At 43.9% G+C, this 20,313-nt stretch overlaps 1 protein-coding gene across 4 annotated transcripts in view; it reads right to left on the bottom strand.

Annotated features, from left to right (window-relative positions):
• LYN (LYN proto-oncogene, Src family tyrosine kinase) overlaps positions 1-20,313 on the bottom strand; it is a 68,774-nt gene that overhangs the window by 27,250 nt on the left and 21,211 nt on the right. Inside the window, exons 2-8 of one of the 4 annotated variants that reach the window (XM_054984576.1) lie at positions 19,986-20,122; positions 13,905-13,950; positions 13,707-13,815; positions 12,488-12,586; positions 12,280-12,383; positions 11,313-11,462; positions 10,037-10,189 (exon numbers count right to left, since the gene is read on the bottom strand). In XM_054984576.1, coding sequence (XP_054840551.1) covers positions 10,037-10,189; positions 11,313-11,462; positions 12,280-12,383; positions 12,488-12,586; positions 13,707-13,815; positions 13,905-13,950; positions 19,986-20,117 — 793 coding nt within the window. In that variant the 5' untranslated portion in view covers positions 20,118-20,122. The remainder of the gene's footprint in view (positions 1-10,036; positions 10,190-11,312; positions 11,463-12,279; positions 12,384-12,487; positions 12,587-13,706; positions 13,816-13,904; positions 13,951-19,985; positions 20,123-20,313) is intronic. The other 3 variants (XM_054984577.1, XM_054984579.1, XM_054984578.1) reach the window with 3 other exon arrangements.

Genomic DNA, 20,313 nt, shown 5'->3' with positions numbered 1-20,313 from the left:
ACACGACAGCCTGTTCGAGCTCTAGTCAGAACTGCTTTGGTTGCGTAGCTGACTCTTTGGCATCGGCGGCATGAGGGCCGCGACGAGGGCGGTAGGTAGGCTTCCGGCGCTGGTAAGAGCCTGGTGGTTGGAATGGCCGGTAGGAACCATAGCGTGGATACGGCTGGTACCGGTGCTGTCGTCCACGATAACCCTGGGCAGGGCGATACTGGCCACGATTCTCGGTGGGTGGTCTGGCCGGGAGAATACCATAGGATCGGGCTGTAATACGATCCTTGCGCTTCTGCGACAGGTAGTCATCTGTTTTGGTAGAAAACAGGGATTGCCCCTCAAATGGCAGGTTCTCCACCTTATTGCGTGTCTCCACTGGCAACGCAGTCGTGCGGAGCCACGAGTGCCGGCGCAGGACGATGGAAGAAGCCAGTGCCCTCGCAGAGGTGTCAACTGTGTCACGGCCCGCATTTATTTGTTGCCGGGAAAGCCTCAGGGCCTCATCGAGGATCACCTTCGCCAACACTCTCTGGTCTGCTGGGAGTTTCTCTAGGAAGGCCGCCATGCGGTTCCAAAGGAATATCTGATACGCCCCCATGATGGCTGAATAGTTGGAGATTTTCAGCGTGAGGGCAGCAGAAGAGTATAGCTTCTTGCCCAAAGAATCCAACTTCCTGCTCTCCTTGTCAATGGGCACCGCATAGGACCCCTGGCGTTGGCGGGTCTGCATTTCCTCCGTAATGAGGGAAGAAGGAGGCGGGTGTGCAAAGAGGTATGCACAAACATCATCCCGTGTCTTATACAGGGCCTCCAGCTTGCGGGACGTCGCGTACACAGAGGCCGGCTTTTCACAGATGTCGTGGATGATCTCCACCAAGCCTTCAGTGAATGGGAAGGCAATAGTTGGAGGGTTCCCGGACTGGACATATTGAAGAATTTTGTCCTTTGGCTTAGGATCTACGGCCGATATCTCGATGTCGAGAGAACGGGCCATCCTGACCATCTGCTCAGAGTAGAGCCGGTAGTCCTCAGATGGTGACACACGACCGGTCCCAATGATGACGTCATCTGGAGATGGGTCAGATGGAGGACTGGAACTCGGGCCCTGTTAGGGTTCAGCAGGATAGTAAGGTGAACCGTGTCTGGGAGAACCATAGTGGGAGAACTCACTTCGAGTGTCACCCCAACACTCCCTGCCAAATGATGGAGAGCTGGCATACAGGGAACCCTCTCTGTCAAAAGCAGCCCGCGGCAGGTGGTAACGCCGGTCCACACGGTCCGCATAATCACCCGCATGCCACTGCTGGGCCGGAGGTGGCGCGTCGGGCAGATCACCATCATCATCAGACGAGTGGTGCAGCGGAGGCGACAGGTGCGGCGACGGAGTCAAAGGCCTCTCCCAGAGGACCTCATCCGTTTGGACCGAAGCCGATTGACTGTGCTTCAACTTCTTCTTGGACTTTTTACCGCCCTTGTCAGCCGAAGCCGGATCCGAGCTTCGGTCCCTGCCAATCGGATCCGATGTCTTCGGATCCGACCGAGCACCCGTCTTCGGAGTGAGGTCAGTGCGCGCCGACTCAGCAGGCTTCAGGACCGATGGAGTCGGAGCCGATGGCGGATCCGATGGTTTGGGAACCGACCCAGCCGGGATGTTCGGCGTGAAGGTCGGTTCCGACCTCGACGGGGACCTGGAACGGTCACGTTTCCGAGTCGGATCCGACGTTGGTGCCAAGGGCTTGCGACCCGACGCAGAACTCGCAGTCCCCTTCGGATCCGGGGTTAACTGCCGGGCTTGGCGACGATCCGGGGAGCGGGAACGCGAAGCGGACGCGGTCTTCTGGGACCCCTTCTCAGGGGGGTGTCACCCGTCCCACCAGCCGGTGGCAGTCCCTCCGGGGTAACGGGAGCCCCCGAAACCCGCATCGCCCGTCTCCACAGTAAGGCGTTCAGCCTATTAGCCCTCTCAGCCCTGGCCTTCGGGGTGAACCGTTGGCAGTGCTCACACTTCCCGACGATGTGTCCCTCGCCGAGACACTCGAGGCAAACGGCGTGACCGTCCGTCCTTGTCATCTTAGTGGAGCAGTTGGAGCAGCGCTTGAACAGCGACTTCTCAGACATCTTCGTAGGATCCTCACAGGAAAAGTTTCCTCACAAGCGGACAGCTAGATCTTTACCGGTCGGCGGCAAAGAAGAAACTGAGGGGAAAGGGGGCGACGTCGCCCAATGTCGCTCGGGCGGGAAACGGCCGCGCATGCGCATTGGGAAGGACGTGCGCCCCCTAGTGGACGTTTGCTAGAAAGAAAAATCCGGTCGGCAGGCCTGCGCAGGCGCAGTCCCATGTGGGGCTGCACAGAAGACGGACAGTGAACATTAAGAACTGAAGGAGATATGGTAAACGTAACTTGGTGCTGTTCCTCAGAGCTTGCTGCTACACGTTTGTAAATGTGCACCTCTCTTTCAAATGCTACAGACTACTGAACTAGAGAGGTACACAGGATATGCGATAAAATTACCTACTGAGGAAAGCGAAACAGCTTTTAATACACAGCTACTGCTCATATGCAGACTTTGATTAATTTTCATATGGGTTACTAGTGCTCCTTAAAGTGGGGAACAGCCTTTTCTTTCAGCACATTATTTGGTTCACTTTAGACTTACAACACAAGTTGCTGGTCACAACCACATGCTATCCTGCTTGCACTCTGTGGGAGATAATATAATGATCTGCATTGTGGATCTGGGGGGGGGGGAAGGAGGAGGAAGAGGAGGGTTTCCCTCCCCCTCCCACACACACACTGCAAAAAAACTACATGTCTGCATTACTCTTGGTTTCAAAATAAGAATTCCAAAGTGTTGGGGAGGAGTGTGGAGACAGCACCATGTCCCCACCTTCTCAACTCCTCACAAGCACGGGCAACTACCAAGCCCAGCAAACTGGCTAAGAAGCCTTATAAAGAGCTGAGCACCAGCCTGCTGATCACTGTCAGCTGGCCCTTTAACAGCCAGCCGTCTGACAATCAGCTATTGGTAAGCTCCACCCCAGGGTCAGGGCAGGGAAATAACAAGGCAGAAATTGTTTAGGAGGCACTACTGTTCTCTTCCAGGCTTGGTCTCACCCACTTAAGGCTTCTAGGTAGAAGAAGACGGGGCATGAGGAAGGAAGACAAGGAGGACAGACTGGCTGTAGCTCAGAAAGAGATGAAGTGGACTAAGGTGGTATCCAACCCCCACCTCTCTCTGTCTAATGCCAAGGGAAGGCACTTAAGTCAAACTGGGCCCGGATACATGAGGGCTGGGGCCAAGATTCCTACACAAAATCTGTGATCACAATCGAGATTTTTAATGGCTTTTGGACAACAGGAAACGAAAAAGAGAAAAGTTGAATCACAGAGGGGACCATATCATGTTGTAGCATAGGTAGCTTCTTCCCATATGAAAAGGCTGATAATGATATAAGATTAATGAGTTTAGGACTGGCCAAAGGTTTACCTTACATTTAAAGTATACTTCAAGGTAATTAACAACAGAATTCTGTTACTGGCTTTATCGGCTGTCATACGATTAAGCAGCTATGTTGTCTGAAACTTCTCTTCAAGATTCCTGTCGAAATTTCCTACCACATTAAAATCTAGCTTGTCTACACAAATATGCCTCCTCAAATTAGTCACTGGTGTAAGGGCACAGATTTATGGAGGAATTATACAGAGTTTAATTTAAAATAACAAACATGGAAATAGATTTTTCAGGAGAAAATCCTGGCATCTTAGTAACTTCAGATGGACAGCAGAAGTTGTCCTGGGAGCTGAAAGTGCAATATTGAAATAATGAACAAACATACAGATGAATTATTGAAGCGGACATTATTTGGACCTATGATAGTGTTTCCACACAAGACAGAACTGGCAGACGTTGACTGAAGATGTGGATTTCCTATTTTTAGTATATTTTTAATGATTTTTAATATTCTTTTGCAAAAACAGGCTCCTCAGAACAGGTTGTCTCTTTGTATATACACACATACTTCTTCAGTGGTCACTTCTGATGAAGTAAGCTCATGCACAATACATTTGTTGGTCTTTAAGATGCTACACGATTCTTTGCTGTTTTAGCTGCAACTACTTTTCTAAAATTTAAAGATATTAATATGTTATCTGATGTGGATTTTGTGGATTATGTGGATTTTGTGAGTCAGCTCCCACACTTCTTTATGTTTCCTTCCTTTGCCATCTTAAAATAATCCAGAAATACTCACATACGAAGTAAATTTAATCCTTAGGAACTGATGAGGCCATGGACCTTCCAGGATGAAAAAGGCAATAGAAACACCACATAACCTAGTTCCAATGTTTGCAATCAAAATGTTTTAATGCAAACAATACCAATTGTGAAAGATAATAAGCAATTTGAAAAATGGCAAAGGAAGATTTTGAACTTTGTACGGGCAGGGAAGAAGCCCAGAGTCAAGATGAAGGTATTATATGATGCTAAGGAGAGAAGCGGACTACAATTACCGAATTTGCAATTGTATCACGAAGCTATATGTCTGGTTTGGTTGAAAGAGTGGATGTTATTGAAAAACCACAAGCTATTGACGTTGGAAGGATATAACAAATTTTTTGGATGGCATGCGTATCTGTGGTATGAGAAGACAAGAGCTGATGCTATGTTTTTACATCATTTTGTGAGACGGAGTTTATTTGCAGTTTGGAAAAAATATAAGAGATATTTAGATGAAGAGACTCCAATGTGGATTATACCTGCAGAAGTTGTAAACCCAAAGGTGGAATATGATGGAGAGGAGTGGAGGACATATAAAGAAATTTTAAGAATAGATTGTGATAAATATATACTTAAAACCAATGAAGAACTGCTGTTTCAGTATGGTTGGTTTCAATATAGACTTATATGATACAGATCGTAGAAAGGTAGGATTTAGGACTAAAAACTCGGAACTAGAAGAATGTTTACTTCAAGAGGGGAAAAAGATGATATCTAAAGTATATAAGATTCTGTTAAAATGGTTTACAGAAAATGAGATAGTTAAAGTACAGATGGTATAGTGGGCAATAAATTGTAATAAAGATATACTGATGGAAGCTTGTGAAAGGTTGTGGAAAAATACTATAAAAATTTCAACATGTACCACTATAAGAGAAAATGTGTATAAAATGATGTATAGATGGTATTTAACGCCAAAAAAGTTAGCAAATGGTAATAGTCAAATGTCAGATAAGTGTTGGAAGTGTAAGAAACATGAAGGTTCTTTTTATCATATGTGGTGGACTTGTGAAAAAGCTAAACAATTCTGGGGGGAAATTGTAGAGGTTATGTCAGATATCTTACAGAAAAATGTGATTAAGAACCCAGAATTGTTGTTATTAAGTATGAACCTAGAAGAATTTGATAGAATGGACAGAACAATGGTGTTTTATATGATAACTGCGGCTAGGATGTCTTATGCACAGTTGTGGAAGACTCAAGAGATACCATCAGTGGAAGATTGGATTTTGAAATTACTAAATATGGCAGAAATGGACAAGCTAATAAGGAAGTTGAAAGAACAAGATACCGTGGAATATGCTATGAGTTGGGAGAAACTTAAGAATTATGTGGAAAAAAAGTGGGACATGAAAGGCAAAATGTGGTCTTTGGATAATTGTTAAGAGGGGATAATAGATCTTTACTCTATATTAGTTAGAGGTGAAAATATGGATAGTGTATAAGTAAGAATGATATAGTATATTTTATATTATAGTCTTGAAAGTAATATTAGAGACTTATTTTAAACATGGTAGATATAGATATATTATATATTATAATCTAGAAATTAATATTATAGGAGATAGTGATGTAATGTAGATGAAGGGAATGGGAAACTGTTGGAAGTCAACTGAAAAGTGGGGGGAAGGGTGGGAGTGATATAATGTGATGGATATTGATATTGAATATTATGATTTGTGTATACTGACCCATCCAATAAAATTTTTTTATAAAAAAAAAAACCAAAATGTTTCCCATTAGGCAAATCAACTTTTCATAATGAAGCCTGGAGAGGAAGCATGTAGTTTGGTTCTCAGTGCAGTAATTTTACCCATAATTAACAATAACCCACAGAGAACCAGCCATACTAAGCCAAATATAGACGTCAAAAGGTTCACATAAACAAGAGGAAACATCTTGAACCAGAAGCATTCCTCTCCACTTTTGTATGCATATATGCAGGCACAGAACTTCCTGAAATTAGTTCTTTGTGCTACAGATGACAGCACTTCACTAATCTCTGTATGTTAGCTCACTGCCCCAAATAGTTGTCATATGGGGTTATTAAACAGCAAATGCTCTGATGCTGAAGAACGGTATTTTATGTAGAATGATCACACAAAAGAGGATATGTTTTCTATTAAACATGTAAATCTGCAACAATCAAGACTGGTAGAAAAGGCAATAAGCTATAAGGAGCCATTACAGTACACATACAAAGACCGCCCAGACACTCCTCTTCCTGGCAGAATGCTACTGGGTCACATGTCAAGATGGCATTCTGTCAGGGGAGAATCCTGTCCCCATTTCAAGAGTACTTCAGTCTCTCTCAGAGAAATGAATGGCTGGCCACAGAATGTAATTATCCCTATAGAATGTTTCCCTCAGCTCCAGGGGTCATTTCGTAGAAAAAGAACTAGAGGAACTCATTAGCATATGCCATGCCCCTTGACATTACCGGAAGTGCATCATTAGCATAACTGATTTGCATAAGCCACACTCCCTAACATCACCTATCCTGGCTGTTTTGGACCCAATCCTGACCATTCAGGGCCAAAATTGTGCCCAAAATGGCAAAAAGGGGCTGAAAATGGCTAAAAAGGGGCCCAAAATGGTCAGGATTGGGCCACTGCTGAGTGGGAGAGTGATCCACCACGCATCAGAGGCCTGATCCAGGCTGTTTCGACCCCAATCCAGGCCGAAACGAGTCCAAAATGGCCGAGTCAGGTGGGCGGGGTCACCTGACATGTGATCTCTTTGGGGAACTGCCGGAACTGCGTTCCTGCGTGTTCCCCCTCAAAATGAGCCCTGCTCAGCTCACTGCTGACTATCTGTCATTGCAAAGGAGATACAACAAACCTTGTAAACTGTACCTTCACTTTTTTATCATTTTCCTGGAATGAAGTAATCTGTTAAAGATGCTACTGTTTTCCATTTACTCAGAATTCAAAACACGCCTCCCCCATCTCACCCCCGTTGGTCAATTTATTGAAGCTCTATAATAAGCCTTGTAGAGGAAAAATCCTTCTGCAAAAGAAAATTTTTCTTCCATAATCTTTTTGTTTACTAGAGTATAGTATCTATCCTCTATCACTGTCACAGCAAATGAAGCACTCCTCTCCACCTTTGTATGAATGCAAATGAAGACTTTTTTGGCATTTTGTTATTGAACCTCCTTTCTGTTTAATTTGCTGTTTAACATTTATGAATTGTTCTTAAAAATTGATTTTAATGTGTTTTTAACTGTTCACTGACTTGAGGGCCCTAACTGGGTGGAAAAGTAGGATACAATGTTTTAAATAAAAATAAATAGGGTGATCCAATAGATTGGATCCAACCAGCTTTTCTGCTGGTGAAAAAGGGAGGAGGGATCTCCTTTTGACCACCAAAAAAATGTTATGCTGGGGATAATGGTTCCTGCATGTACAAAAGCCATGTGAGATGGGGGGCCATAGTAAGGAGGGATATGGAATAGACTGACGGAAAAAGCTGGCTGTATTCTACCTCTTATATACTCAGACTACCAGAAAATTTTCAGAGAAGTTGTCCCAAATAAATATTTTTCTGATAACGTTTGTGGAATACTTTAAACAATGAAAATGCTATGCATGTGCTAAATATTACTATTGAAGTGGGCAGACATAGTCCTCCTATGGATCAGTAGTCAGATCACAAAGAAGAAGAGGTTGGAATGAACACAGGGTTTATTTGTACAATGCTCTAAAACAAAGGACTAATACTTTTGGGCCCTGTCATATCAATGCAGCACCAAGAGGGCTATATTTGTAGGTGCTGTGTAGGATCTACAAGAGGACATTTTGGTATTGGGAAAAATGTTCTTGGACAGGGGAGAAGTTCTCATTAGTGAAAAGTGGCCTCACTCTAACAACTTTTACGGTCAATGGCACACCAGTTCCTCAAGAAAGAGACACATTTAAGATTATGAACAACAATTTCTTCATTTAACTTTAAATTAGACCATCTGATGAAGTGGGTTCTAATTAGGGTTGCCAGGTCCAGGTTGGGAAATTCCTGGAGATTTGGGGGGTTGGGGTTGGGGGGGGGCTCAGTGGGATATAATGCAATAGAGTTCACCCTTCAGAGCAGCCATTTTTCTACAGGGGAACTGATCTTTGTTGCCAGGAGATGTTGTAATTCCAGGAGATCTCCAGCTATCACCTAGTTCTGACCCATGAAAGCTTATGTTACAGTAGCACAAGAATTTTGTTTGGTTTTGCTGCAACAGATAAAGATAGTTTCCCCTCTGGAATTAAATTAGAACAAACTTTAGAATTCAGAGCTGGGGTTTTCATGGCAAGAGACTAAAAAAAGTGGTTTGCCATTGCCTGCCTCTGCTACCCTGGTCACTGGAGGTCTCCCATCCCATTACCAACCAAGGCCAACACTACTTAGCTTCTGAGATCTGAGATCAGGCATACCTGGACTATCCAGGTAAAGGCCAGTACTTATGGAACAAGTCAAATAAAGGGGGAAAGGGCTGCTTGGGAGAATTCTAAAGTTGGTAACATGATTATTGACAATCTAGCTTGCTGGGGCGGGGGCAGTGCAGCAAAGCTTCTTGATGATGGTGCTGCTAAAAGAAGTATAATTAGTTGTGTAGCTAAAGCTCACAGTGGTAGATGGATTTGAGTGACTGCAATAGTGGTATACTGGTAGTGACGGAGGCCCAAGTGCAATAAACTGCTATATCTTCATGATGAGGCTTTCTGGAATTCTAGGTTAATCCTGTTTTACACTCTGAAAGACAGAACCAGATTGTTCTCATTGCAAGCAGGGAGACATACTGTGGCAGTAACTGTCTGGGCTGTTTTTGTACTGAATCTGTCAAATAGGAATTCCATGTACTTTTGGTTTTCTAGCTTTTGTTGTGTGGTATGACGGTTGGAGTCCTGCAGTTCCTAAAACACTGCATGCACTCCTCTGGTTCCACTCATGGAAGTCTTATGAGCATTTCTGAATAGGCCACTTCTGTGAAACTAGAGAGGAGGAGGGGATCCATGGTTTTCACCAATTCCAAGACTTCCAATACACTTGGGCTTCTGTTGCAATTCTTTCTGGTAGTGGACCAGTTATTTCAGTTATTATTTCTTTTTCTATTGTGTTTTTTTGTCACCAGATTCATTTCCTGGGCTTGCAATGAAAACCAGTACAGAAAAAAACAGTATATTGGGAACACAGTGGTTAGGATTAAAATCTTATAAAGATCCTGTGTGTAAATGCTTGAACTTCAGTACTATAGGGCAGAGGTATCCAATATGGCAGATACCTTTCATGGTGTCCAACAGATGTTAGGAAAGGATATAGGACCAGCTGGGGTGTTTCCCCAGCAGGGCTTCTGATTGACCATTGAAGATATGAGTGGCTGTGATTTTTTTAAAAAAAAAATGCTTTGGTAACAGTTGCCACCACAGCACAAGGAACTTCACTGTGGCATGTCTGCAAGAAAATATTTTAGAACAATATTTTCATTTTTAAAGGCATGCTGCTAAACAGAGTTTCTGCCTGATTTGCTGAAGATTTACTATGAGATTTATGCATACCCTCAGTCCCTGATATTTTGTGGTTGACTTTGTTTACTGCAGCAGCCATTTTGTGGTTGTTTCCACCTGCCACAGCAGCCATTTCATTGTTGTGCCCACTACTCTGTATTAGAATTACAAAAGTTCCCACAGGCTCACAAAACTTAGAGACCCCCTACTGTAGGGTCAGAGGTATTTTACATAAAACTAATCTGCACAGCTCTTCAGACAAACAAGCATCTTACCCATCCAGACTTCGCCAAATTGGCCTGCTCCAAGCTTTTTGACTAATTTAATTGAATCCCGAGGAATCTCCCAGGCATCTTTGTCCCATGGTTTCTGTGGTTTGGGACTAATGCATGCTTTCTCCAGCTTTCGACATAAGCCATCTGCCTGCTCTGTTTAAGAGACAAACAAGATATGTTACACTTTAGTGCTTTAACCAACATCAAAATTAAATCAAAATGAACAAAATACCCAGGTGGGCTTCCCTATATTTTTTAAGATTCTGAAAATTAAAAATGAACAAGACCAACAATCGATTCTAGGGGCTATGTTTTGTTACTTATGAGGGACTTTTTTGCAGTTAAGCAATGCAGTATGTGCCATCAACTCCATAGCAATCGAATTTCATACTTGATGACATCTGCTACTACTACAGCATTATAAACTGACATAAGAATACTACAGCTGTTGAGTCAATCTTATCTAGCTCTGTGTTACTCAAGATCAGAGCATGGTTTGTGATCACTTGGGAGGATGATCGACAACTGTCAACAGTAAACACCCTTTTACAGGAGATAAATTAGACTAAAGTCTATTTTGGATGTTATGTATGCTATAAATGTAGCTTCTTAGCCACAGCAATCATTATTTTCAGCATTTGAAAATATGTTTTAAAGTTTACAGTTCTGAACCAATACATCAATTTTCAATACCCTAATATTAAAAGAAGCTGGAATTAGTGCTGAATTGCCTGAATTAAAACCAGAATGCAATTAAACTAATTAAAATCGGAACCCAATTTCTCACCAAATGTATTCAAAGTATGTTTTTTCTGACCCCTACTGGAAACAGGTACATAGGAAAAAGAGACAGGAAAAAACCTGGAAACATCTGTATTAAAAAAATTCTGTGCACAAGTCAAACCGTACGCTTTTAGAAGCCAATGGCTGTTTTTCTGTCCCACAGCAAATATGGTCACAAGAACACTATAGTGTTGGTACAAGATAATTACTATACTGATAACTTTTCATTTTAGGTCCACAGAAGACTCTAAACACTGCTTAATCTCCCTTGGCGAATACTTCCTGTTTAAAGCTAATCTGATTCTCCCCTTACTTTCAGACTGAGTTAAGTCAAAGCTGATTTAATTCTAACCTATGTAAGTGTTGCACAGATTCTTCTTTAAATTTTGTCTTTCCACTGGCTAGTACCATATATTAAAATACACTTGATCTGAAATAGAAGAGCATCTTGTAACAACAAATATTTGAAAGAATATTACATTAAGTGACTTACTTTGATAATGTTTAATCATGTCACTGATGGAGGGAAAGGTAATTCTAGGGGAGATGTAATATCCTCCATTGTCTAGACTTCTTATTTTGTAGTGCTTCACAACATCACCATGTTGATTGTCACTGTCTCTAATGGACAGTGAGTAGCTACCTGTGGACATTTTTTAAAAAAAGGATTACATTGCATGCATTACAGATAAAATTCACACTAAATCAAATGCTGCTTACCTGGCCAGTTTTAATGTTAAAGCATTACTTAAAAAAAAAGCCTTGTAGAAGAGAAATTGAGATTTCTGCTAGTTACAGTGATTCCTAAAGGGATGGATTTTGGCAAGCACAGTGGCACACACCAAAGTGAACAAAAAATATATCTAAACTAAATAGGGCATTACTGTATTGCTTTTTCCCATTAGGAACCAGGAAGACATGAATGCTATGAAATCAGGGCTCCAGAGAAAATGTTGGATTAAGAAAATGCTTCTCTTGTATAAGCTAGACAAAACAGAATTTTAATCAGGAGGGGGGGGAGGAGGAGGGAGGGAGAGTTACTTTCCAGTTACTTGGATAGAAACAAATCTTGGTTTGTTAAGGCAGATTTAGGGGTCATGAGTGACAAACTGGAATTAGCTTGAAGATTCTGAACTTCAGTCTCTGCTTAATGCAGGAAAAGGATCAGGGAGAGCAAGGAAGGAGCCTGAGCTCAACACAAACCAAATTCATGTTCACTGAACACAAACTCTCATTTCTTAGTTGTAAGTGAATCTTTCTGTCTCCTTTAACAGTCTAATTTCAGATGTTGGAATACAAAGGCCTTTTGCATGACCTTTATAAATTACGACTAAATTATGAGTGAATTGCTATACCTGAAGAAATATTACGAAGAAGCCTATAGCTAGCCAAGCATAGACTTAACAAGGGCAGGTTGAATTTACTTTTAATTTGGATGCAATTAAAAAGCCATTACCTACCTTTTAATGTTTCACTCTCTCTGATAAGGAAAGATCCAGGACTATTTCCTGGTGCTAGAAGTTGCCTCTCTGCATCTTTCCTGGTTATATCTTTAAAAAACCATCTGAAAAAATATTTTCAAAAAAGTTACACATTTCTTTCCTTTCCCACTTGGAACATTCAACATAGTAGGTGATGAATAAGGAAAATTGAAAATCATGGACCTACTCTTCTGTTTCTAAGGTGTTGACCTTTGCAACATAGTTGCTGGGGATAAAGCCTTCCTTCTTGGTCAAGAGGGATTTAGCTTTCCACCATTCTCCATGTCTGGAAAAAATGAAAAGTGCAATAGTCATTTAAGCAAAAAGGAATGATCATCTTTATCAGTCTTAAAAAAACACCCTCTCTTAGACTTCACTGGGTGGGAGTAGGTGTGAGATAAAGTAATGCTGTCAACTAGGCATGCCTGTTATCAAGTGGTCCATTTGTAGATGATGGTCTCATACTAGGAAAATACAATCAATATAGCATTGACTAGACGATTCTTTCCTTTAATGAGAGCTTCATAAGTAACAAAAAATATCCTGAGTTATTCCTCACCCCCTCATAAAGTTTAGCTCTATCCTAGAAAGAGAACATGGAATAGGAAGAACACCAGAAATGAAGCTATCAGCTAAACCGCATAGAGGGAAAAGCTTGTGAAATAAAAGCTTTTAAAAAAAGCCTGGAGAAGATCTTTTCTAACCTCTCCTGAGTTTTCTAGGGCATACACAAGCTGCTCTACAGCAGCCAGCATGCTACCAGTAGCTTACAAGATATTTGTTCGATATTATTACCAACTTGTTTGTTTTTGCACAACATTAACCATGCTACTCCCAACAGCTCAAAGTATGACATATTTATTAAGGCAGATATTTAGGGGCTGAAGCCTAGCAGTGAAAATATAAATTGAAGGACTGAGAAAAGTACATTTAAGCAGAATGTACTTTTAATTCTGGCAGGATATAAATTGGAAATAAATAATAGAAATGCAACAGTAGAAATGGGTGTGTCTTCCACAGACCAGAAGTATCTGAAGAAGCGACATGTGGTTCATGAAAGCTCATACCCTACCACTAATTTTGTTAGTCTTATAGGTGCTACTAGACTCTTGCGCTTTTCCACTGCCACAGACAGACCAGATAAGTTTTAGAGATACTTGTGCAACTTTTGAGTGTTTTCATATATAAGGGGGAGTTTTTCTCTCTGCATTTGTTTTCCCTGAATGTGATACAAGAAATATCAATTATTCAGTAATTTTTTAATTCTGTACAATATTCAGTAGAATATTGAGTTTCCCAATAAACTCAATATTCTTTTTAAAAGTTCTTAGTCTTTACAGCTATGAGGATAGGCTTGAAAGTATATCCCTGTTTCATAATGCCCAGGTGAGAACTTTTATACTTACTCTTCAAGAACTGTTATTTTTTCTCCTTTCTTGAAGGACAAATCATCTTCATGAAGACCATCGTAAGCGTACAAGGCAACTACAATGGAATGAAATTCCTTCTCCTCTGCTAACATATAGATTTAAGAGATATTTTCATTCATTTATAGATTTCAACAAATAGAAACATGTAGCAAAAAATGACTTTTATAAGCTTACCTTCTGGAAAGAACCTCTGACCTGGTAAAAGTGCGTCTGTATTTGCCTAGAATAATAATAAAAAAGCAGTTTATGTCCATGTCAAATTTATACGCTCACATTAATCACTATTTTTAATTAGCTGTTTTTTAATCCAGCATTTAGAAGCATTTCATAACATTAATACTGTGGCTCTTACCAGACCACAAAGTGTGGTACAAAATTCACAAAGTTTGTATTGCCTTGGGAGTTTGAGGAATCGAGCAAACCATCACTGAACCCCCATCTGTGATCTCCAAACATCAGAACAGAAACAGAGCAAATTTCAAGTTCTCACTGGAGCTGGCTCATGCCAGGGAAAGGATTGCCAGCTTGCATGCAGTAGTAAAGTATTTCCTTATTGTTACCTGAGAAGGCAGAGTGGTTCTGCCGGCTCCAACAGCGCTGCCTCTCAGCTCACTGCTGGCGGTAAGTAGTGTGGATCCCTGGGGCTGGCCCCTGCTCCCTCTCCCATTTGGAAGGAGGCACTGCGCCTTCTCTTGGATCTCTATCCCAACAGATCAGCAGTGGATTACTTATGGGCAGGGTTTAATTTTGGTTTCTGCATCCCATTTACTGGTCCCAGGGTGCCCACTATTTCCGGCAACTTAAAATCCACCAGGGATATGCCAGATGTTGTTGCCAGCAAGCTGGACAAGGAGCTCAAGGCCGGGTGGATTGCTGGCCCCTTTGAGGCACCTCCATTTTCTAATCTTCGGGTGTCGCCTTTGGGGGTGGTCCCTAAGAAAGCCCCAGGTGAATACCACCTTATTCACCATCTTTCTTACCCAAAGGGTTCCCCGGTTAACAATGCCATACCGCCTGAGCTTTGCTCCATACGCTACGCATCCTTCGATCATGCAGTGCGCTTGGTTCGGTCTTGTGGCACCGGAGCCCTTATGGCTAAATGCGACATTCAGTCCGCCTTCCAGTTGCTGCCTGTACACCCAGACGATTTTTGTGTGCTAGGCTTTAAGTTTGAGGGCTCCTGGTATGTGGATAAGGCCATGCCCATGGGTTGTTCTATTGCTTGTGTGGCCTTTGAGGCCTTTAGTACCTTCCTTGAATGGGCTGCCAAGGGTCGGCTAGGGTGCCCTCAGGTCATGCACTACCTGGATGACTTCCTCCTGGTGGCACCCCCTGGGGGTCATGGGTGTGCTGACAGGTTAGCAGGTTTCCAGGCCCTCGCCTTGGAGCTGGGGGTCCCTTTGGCGGGGGAGAAGACAGAGGGTCCTGCCTCCCGGCTCACCTATCTGGGGATTGAGTTGAACTCCGTGGTGGGATGCTCCAGGCTTCCCCAGGATAAGCTCTTAGCATTGCAGGAGCTTGTTCGGGGCATGTTGGATAGGCCCAAAACCATGCTAAAGTGGTTGCAGTCGCTTTTGGGTCACCTCAATTATGCCTATCGGGTGGTTTCCCCGGGTCGCCCCTTCTGTGCTCGACTGGCTAGGGGTCTCTTCCCCCCGGCACCACATCAGGGTCTCTAAGGGTATGAGGGAGGACTTTATGGTTTGGCTAGATTTCTTATCCCGGTACAATGGGGTGTCTTTCTGGCAAGACGCATGGATTGCATCTCCGGCACTTCAGGTTCATTCTGATGCCACCAGCAGCGGGGATTTTGGGATTTATCTCAACAGCTGCTGGTGTGCCCAGTCTTGGCCTGCCCAGTGGGATGGGTCTGGTTTGTTGTGTGATCTTACATTCCTAGAGCTTTTCCCTATTCTGGTAGCTGTCATCATTTGGGTAGAGCAATTCAGGAATAAGAGGGTGGTGTTCTCGTGTGACAACTTAGCCGTTGTCAAGGTATTAAATAAGCAATCCTTGCACTCTGAGCGGGTTATGTGTCTGGTGCGCAGGTTTGTCCTGGTGTGCCTGGAAAGTAACATCTGTTTCTCTGTAAAGCACATAGCAGGCACAGATACCGGCATCGCAGACGCATTATCTCGCTTCCAGACAGAGCGGTTCTTTGCCTTGGCACCGGAAGCACGTCGGGACCCGGATCCATTCCTGGAGGACCTCTGGAACCTTGGGAACGTTCCATAGTGCAGAGAGTATTAGCTTCTGTCGCTCCATCTTCATTGAAAGTGTACCACAGGGCTCTGACAGGTTTTTTAGCCATTTCTGTTAAGTAGGGTGGGTCGGAGGTTCTGGTGCTTTGATATCTGGCTCACCTTCGAGAGAGAGGTTTTGCCCCTAGAACCATGAAATGCCACCTAGCCGCCATTTCATTTTTCAGCAAGGCATGCGGTCTGCCTGATCCTTGTGCAATTTATGCGGCTCGCAGAGCAATTGAAGGGTGGCGGCACATTGCCCCCCTCCCCCGGATACTCGCTGACCCATCACATATTCAGTTCTCAAGGGGCTTATCCAGCAACTTGGGGGCGTCTGCAATTCTTCATTTGAAGCACTGTTATTCGAGGCAACGTTCACTTTAGCCTTTTTTGCCGCGTTCTGGGTAGGGGAGCTGGTGGCAGGCTCCCGTCATGAGGCAGTGGGTCGGGCCCTCAAGTTTGGGGATGTTTCCTTGCTGAGCAGTGGAGTTCTTATACATCTCCATTATTCAAAGACAGATCAATGGGGAAAAGGGACCCAGATTTCCCTGGGTAGGTCTGACTCTGGACCATTTCCCTTACAGGTGCTCACAGCTTACATGGGCGTGCGCCCCATGGTTGGGGGCTTCCTTTTCATTCACAGGAATGGGACCCCTCTTTCCCATTTCCAGTTTGTCAGTGTCTTGCGCTTGGCCTTGGATGGGGCTGGTTTGCTAGCCCGGACTTTTGGAGCCCACTCTTTTCGGACAGGGGCCACCACTGAAGCCTCTGTTATTGGCCTGCCTCCTGGTCGCGTGCAGGCCATTGGTACTTAATCTGTCTTCTTTTTAGCTCTTTCAGGTCATCGCAAGCTGGTGTGGATCATGGGTCATAGCATCGTCTTCTGGGCGGCCCGCTATGCCAAGGCATCTGGTTGGGAATGTGATTTGGGCCTTGGAGAATTTGTCACCATAAAGTGGATTGGATCGAGGGGGATGACCTGGAGTTCGCTGATCCCTCGTTTTCAACGTCTTGCTGAGCGTGAGGGACCACTGGACGTGGTTGTATTGCAGCTAGGGGAAAACGACCTGCCCAGAAGAACCAAGTTGGAAGTGTTACAGGACATGTTATGGGACTTGGGTTTGTTAAGGGATAGTTATGCTATTTTGGTCTGCTCTGCTTGAGCGCTGCACTTGGAGGGGAGCCCGGGATAACTCCAGGGTGGACTTGGCCCGCAGGCGGCTATCCAAAAAGGTGGGTCAATCTGTTAAGGAGAATGAGGGACTGGTTATAGATCACCCTGACATTTCTTTCAGGATTTCGGCCTTGTATCGCCCGGACGGAGTGCACCTGTCCAGCTGGGGTCAGGACATATGGCTACAGGATGTCCGGGACAGTTGTGTTGGTTGCAGGATTAGGAGCTTTGGTGGGGAGCCATTTCGTGGCTCCAGTGGCAGTTGGGCATTGGGCACCGATCCCTTTGGGGGAAACAGGAACTACAGGCACTGTTTTCCCATAGACAGGGATCCCCATAAGGGATCTTGGACCAGGCATGGCAGTGGCAGGCCCAGCTCGGGGGGCTGCCAAGGCATGCCTGCTTCCAGGTGATGGGGAAAACACACAGAGGCTTCTGCCCAGTGTGGAACCCTCAACCATCATCCCGGGGTGTCCCCCTTCAGCAGGCAGGCTGAGGGGGTGAGTGAGTCATTGGCTGGCAGGTGGGTCACCCAGTGCTGGGATCCGTGCCCTACGCTGCCAACGCTCCTTTTCCTTTTCTGTAACCAATAAAGTTGTGGCCTGTTTTAATCCAACAAAGCTGTTGCGTATTTTTCCTGCACTAGAACCCTGCCTTTAAGCTTGCCCTGCAAACAGAGCAAATTTCAAGTTCTCACTGGAGCTGGCTCATGCCAGGGAAAGGATTGCCAGCTTGCATGCAGCAGTAATGTATTTCCTTATTGTTACCTGAGAAGGCAGAGTGGTTTGTAGAACCTTGTTTCCTGCCAAAAGAACAGGCATGGATAAGGTACACTCAGATTAGAATACTGGCAAGGGGTGAAGGAAAAAAGTGGAGTGGATTTTTGTGTGGGAATGAATAGAACGGAGCTGTGTGAAGACTGCACCATTTGCACTAGAAATTCCACCCCCACCCCCACCCCAAAACTCACTGTGTAGAGACAGGCAACAGTTAGTGGGAGTGAGGCAAAGGTATTCTGTGTATGCTTAGAGGCACTTTCCTTTATCATTACTGTATTTCATTGCAATGCTCAGCCCAGCCACAAACTAAGAGAAAAGGGCCTATGTGGAATGCTTGCCTATGGGGAAACAGGCTGCTAAAATTATTTTCATTTATTTATTGCTGAAGAGTGACAGGAAGAGAGGTGAAAAAACCGGAATAGACTTGTATGAGAATGTACCCAGTGCTAACAAGGGAAGCAGGGCCAGGGCCACCGTTGAGGTCGTGAGGCGGGGGCCGCGGGCGCCGCAGGGCTGGAGGAGGTGCTGGAGGGGACCCCGGGGGCAGAGGCGTGCGTCCCGCGCCACCGCCGGCTAGCCCCGTGCCACCGCCTGGCAGACACAGGCCAGGAACAACAGGCAGCCGGGGCAGCGTGCGGCATGCAGGCGGCCTCCTCACTCTGCCCCAGCCCCGCGCCACCACCGTCACCGCCTGGCAGACATGGGCCAGGAATGACAGGTGGCCGGGGAGGTGCGCCCCAACCACCTGCTGGCAGACTGGGGCCGCACGCACGCGAGGGTGACCTCCCGCGCCAGAAACCCTGGCGCCAGGGCTGAAGGGAAGCATGAGCTATGGTTGAAAACAAAGACAAAGGCTCCATGCCATGCAATCTTCCAGTTTGGTGTAGTGGTTAAGAGCACAGGACTCTAATCTGGAGAGCCAGGTTTGATTCCCCACTCCTCCACTTGAAGCCAGCTGGGTGACCTTGGGCTAGTCACAGCTCTCTGGAGCTCTCTCAGCCCCACCCACCTCACAGGGTGTTTTGTTGTGGGGTTAATAATGGCATACTTTGTAAACCACTCTGAGTGGGCATTGTTGTCCTGAAGGGTGGTATATAAATCAAATGTTATTATTATTAGTCCCATTTAAATTTTGTGCGAAAGGCACTCTGCACATGTTCACAGTAAGAAACAAAATCCATTAAATACCTTTTTATTAGGGCCAACCAATGACACAAAACATTGTGCACTCTGCACATGATCACATGCAGTGTATTACATTAAATACAAATTATTAGTTGGCAATTAATTGAAATGATGTAGCTGATGTTGAAAATTAACTGAAGTTGATGTGGCACATGTCATGAACCCCTTTTCTGTAAAAGGATGAAAGAAAAGCACAAGACATACATATTTTTTTAATTTGGCAGGTGCACCTATTTAACTGCGTGTTTCTTGAAAATATGTTTCTTGAAATAAATAAAGTTCCCATTCTGTCATTTACAGAGAGATCCTTCCTTTTTGGTCCATAAGGTAAGCATATGAAAGAGCATGTTCCCTATTTATATAACCACATTGCTTTTCAGGTTACCAAATATGGTGATTTTCATAAAGCAAGCCACATATTTTGGAAGTAATTTTAAATAATGATGCTCATTAAGAATTTAAGAAAGTTTGTAATACAACACTTTAAAAAAATTACCTCAAATTCTTTTAAAGTTCCAAATACATCAACAAGAATTCCTACATCAATTGGTGCTCATTAAAGAATGAACTGTTATACAAGTGGGAACCCCAAAACCATGTTAGTTATCTACAGTCAGTGAGACTGACTTGCATATATGCATTGACAGAGCAAAATATTCAGTGCGCTCATGAAGCTATTCAGAAGAGCCTAAGTCCCAAAAAGCTCGAGATTTCAGCAATATTCTTTGTAGGCTGAACAACTACAAAAACAAAACTACAGGAAAAAAAATCAATATTCATTTCTGTCAAGCTTTTGTTTTTGACTGAATTTTAAGATGTGCCAGTCATGTTGTGATCTCACTGTTGCAGTTCGTCCCTGAGACTATCTACTTACTGGCCTTTGCTGTTTATTGGACGTTGGATCCCTCACATAAATAGTTCTTTCAGTTTTACGTACTGATTGGTTCTTCATATCTAGCCCATCTCCATGAAGATTCTCTTTTCTTTTGGATTTTATACATCCCATATTTCCTGTTGGAAGAAAACACAATTAAGCAAAAACTCTGTACTAGGTAAACACATTGTCTAGTTTATATAACAAAGATCTTTTTTCCTTCCCAACATTTATAGTACAACTTCTAGAAACTGGATATTCATAGCTTCAAATTGCCAGCATCCTATTGTTTAAGATCAACTGAATTTAGCTAAGTAAATAAAGGACT

The sequence above is a fragment of the Eublepharis macularius genome, chromosome 7, assembly GCF_028583425.1.
Source record: "Eublepharis macularius isolate TG4126 chromosome 7, MPM_Emac_v1.0, whole genome shotgun sequence".
Classification (NCBI taxonomy): domain Eukaryota; kingdom Metazoa; phylum Chordata; class Lepidosauria; order Squamata; family Eublepharidae; genus Eublepharis; species Eublepharis macularius.
The sequence above is the reverse complement of the archived record's forward strand: the minus strand, read 5'-3'. Positions and strand labels throughout refer to the sequence as shown.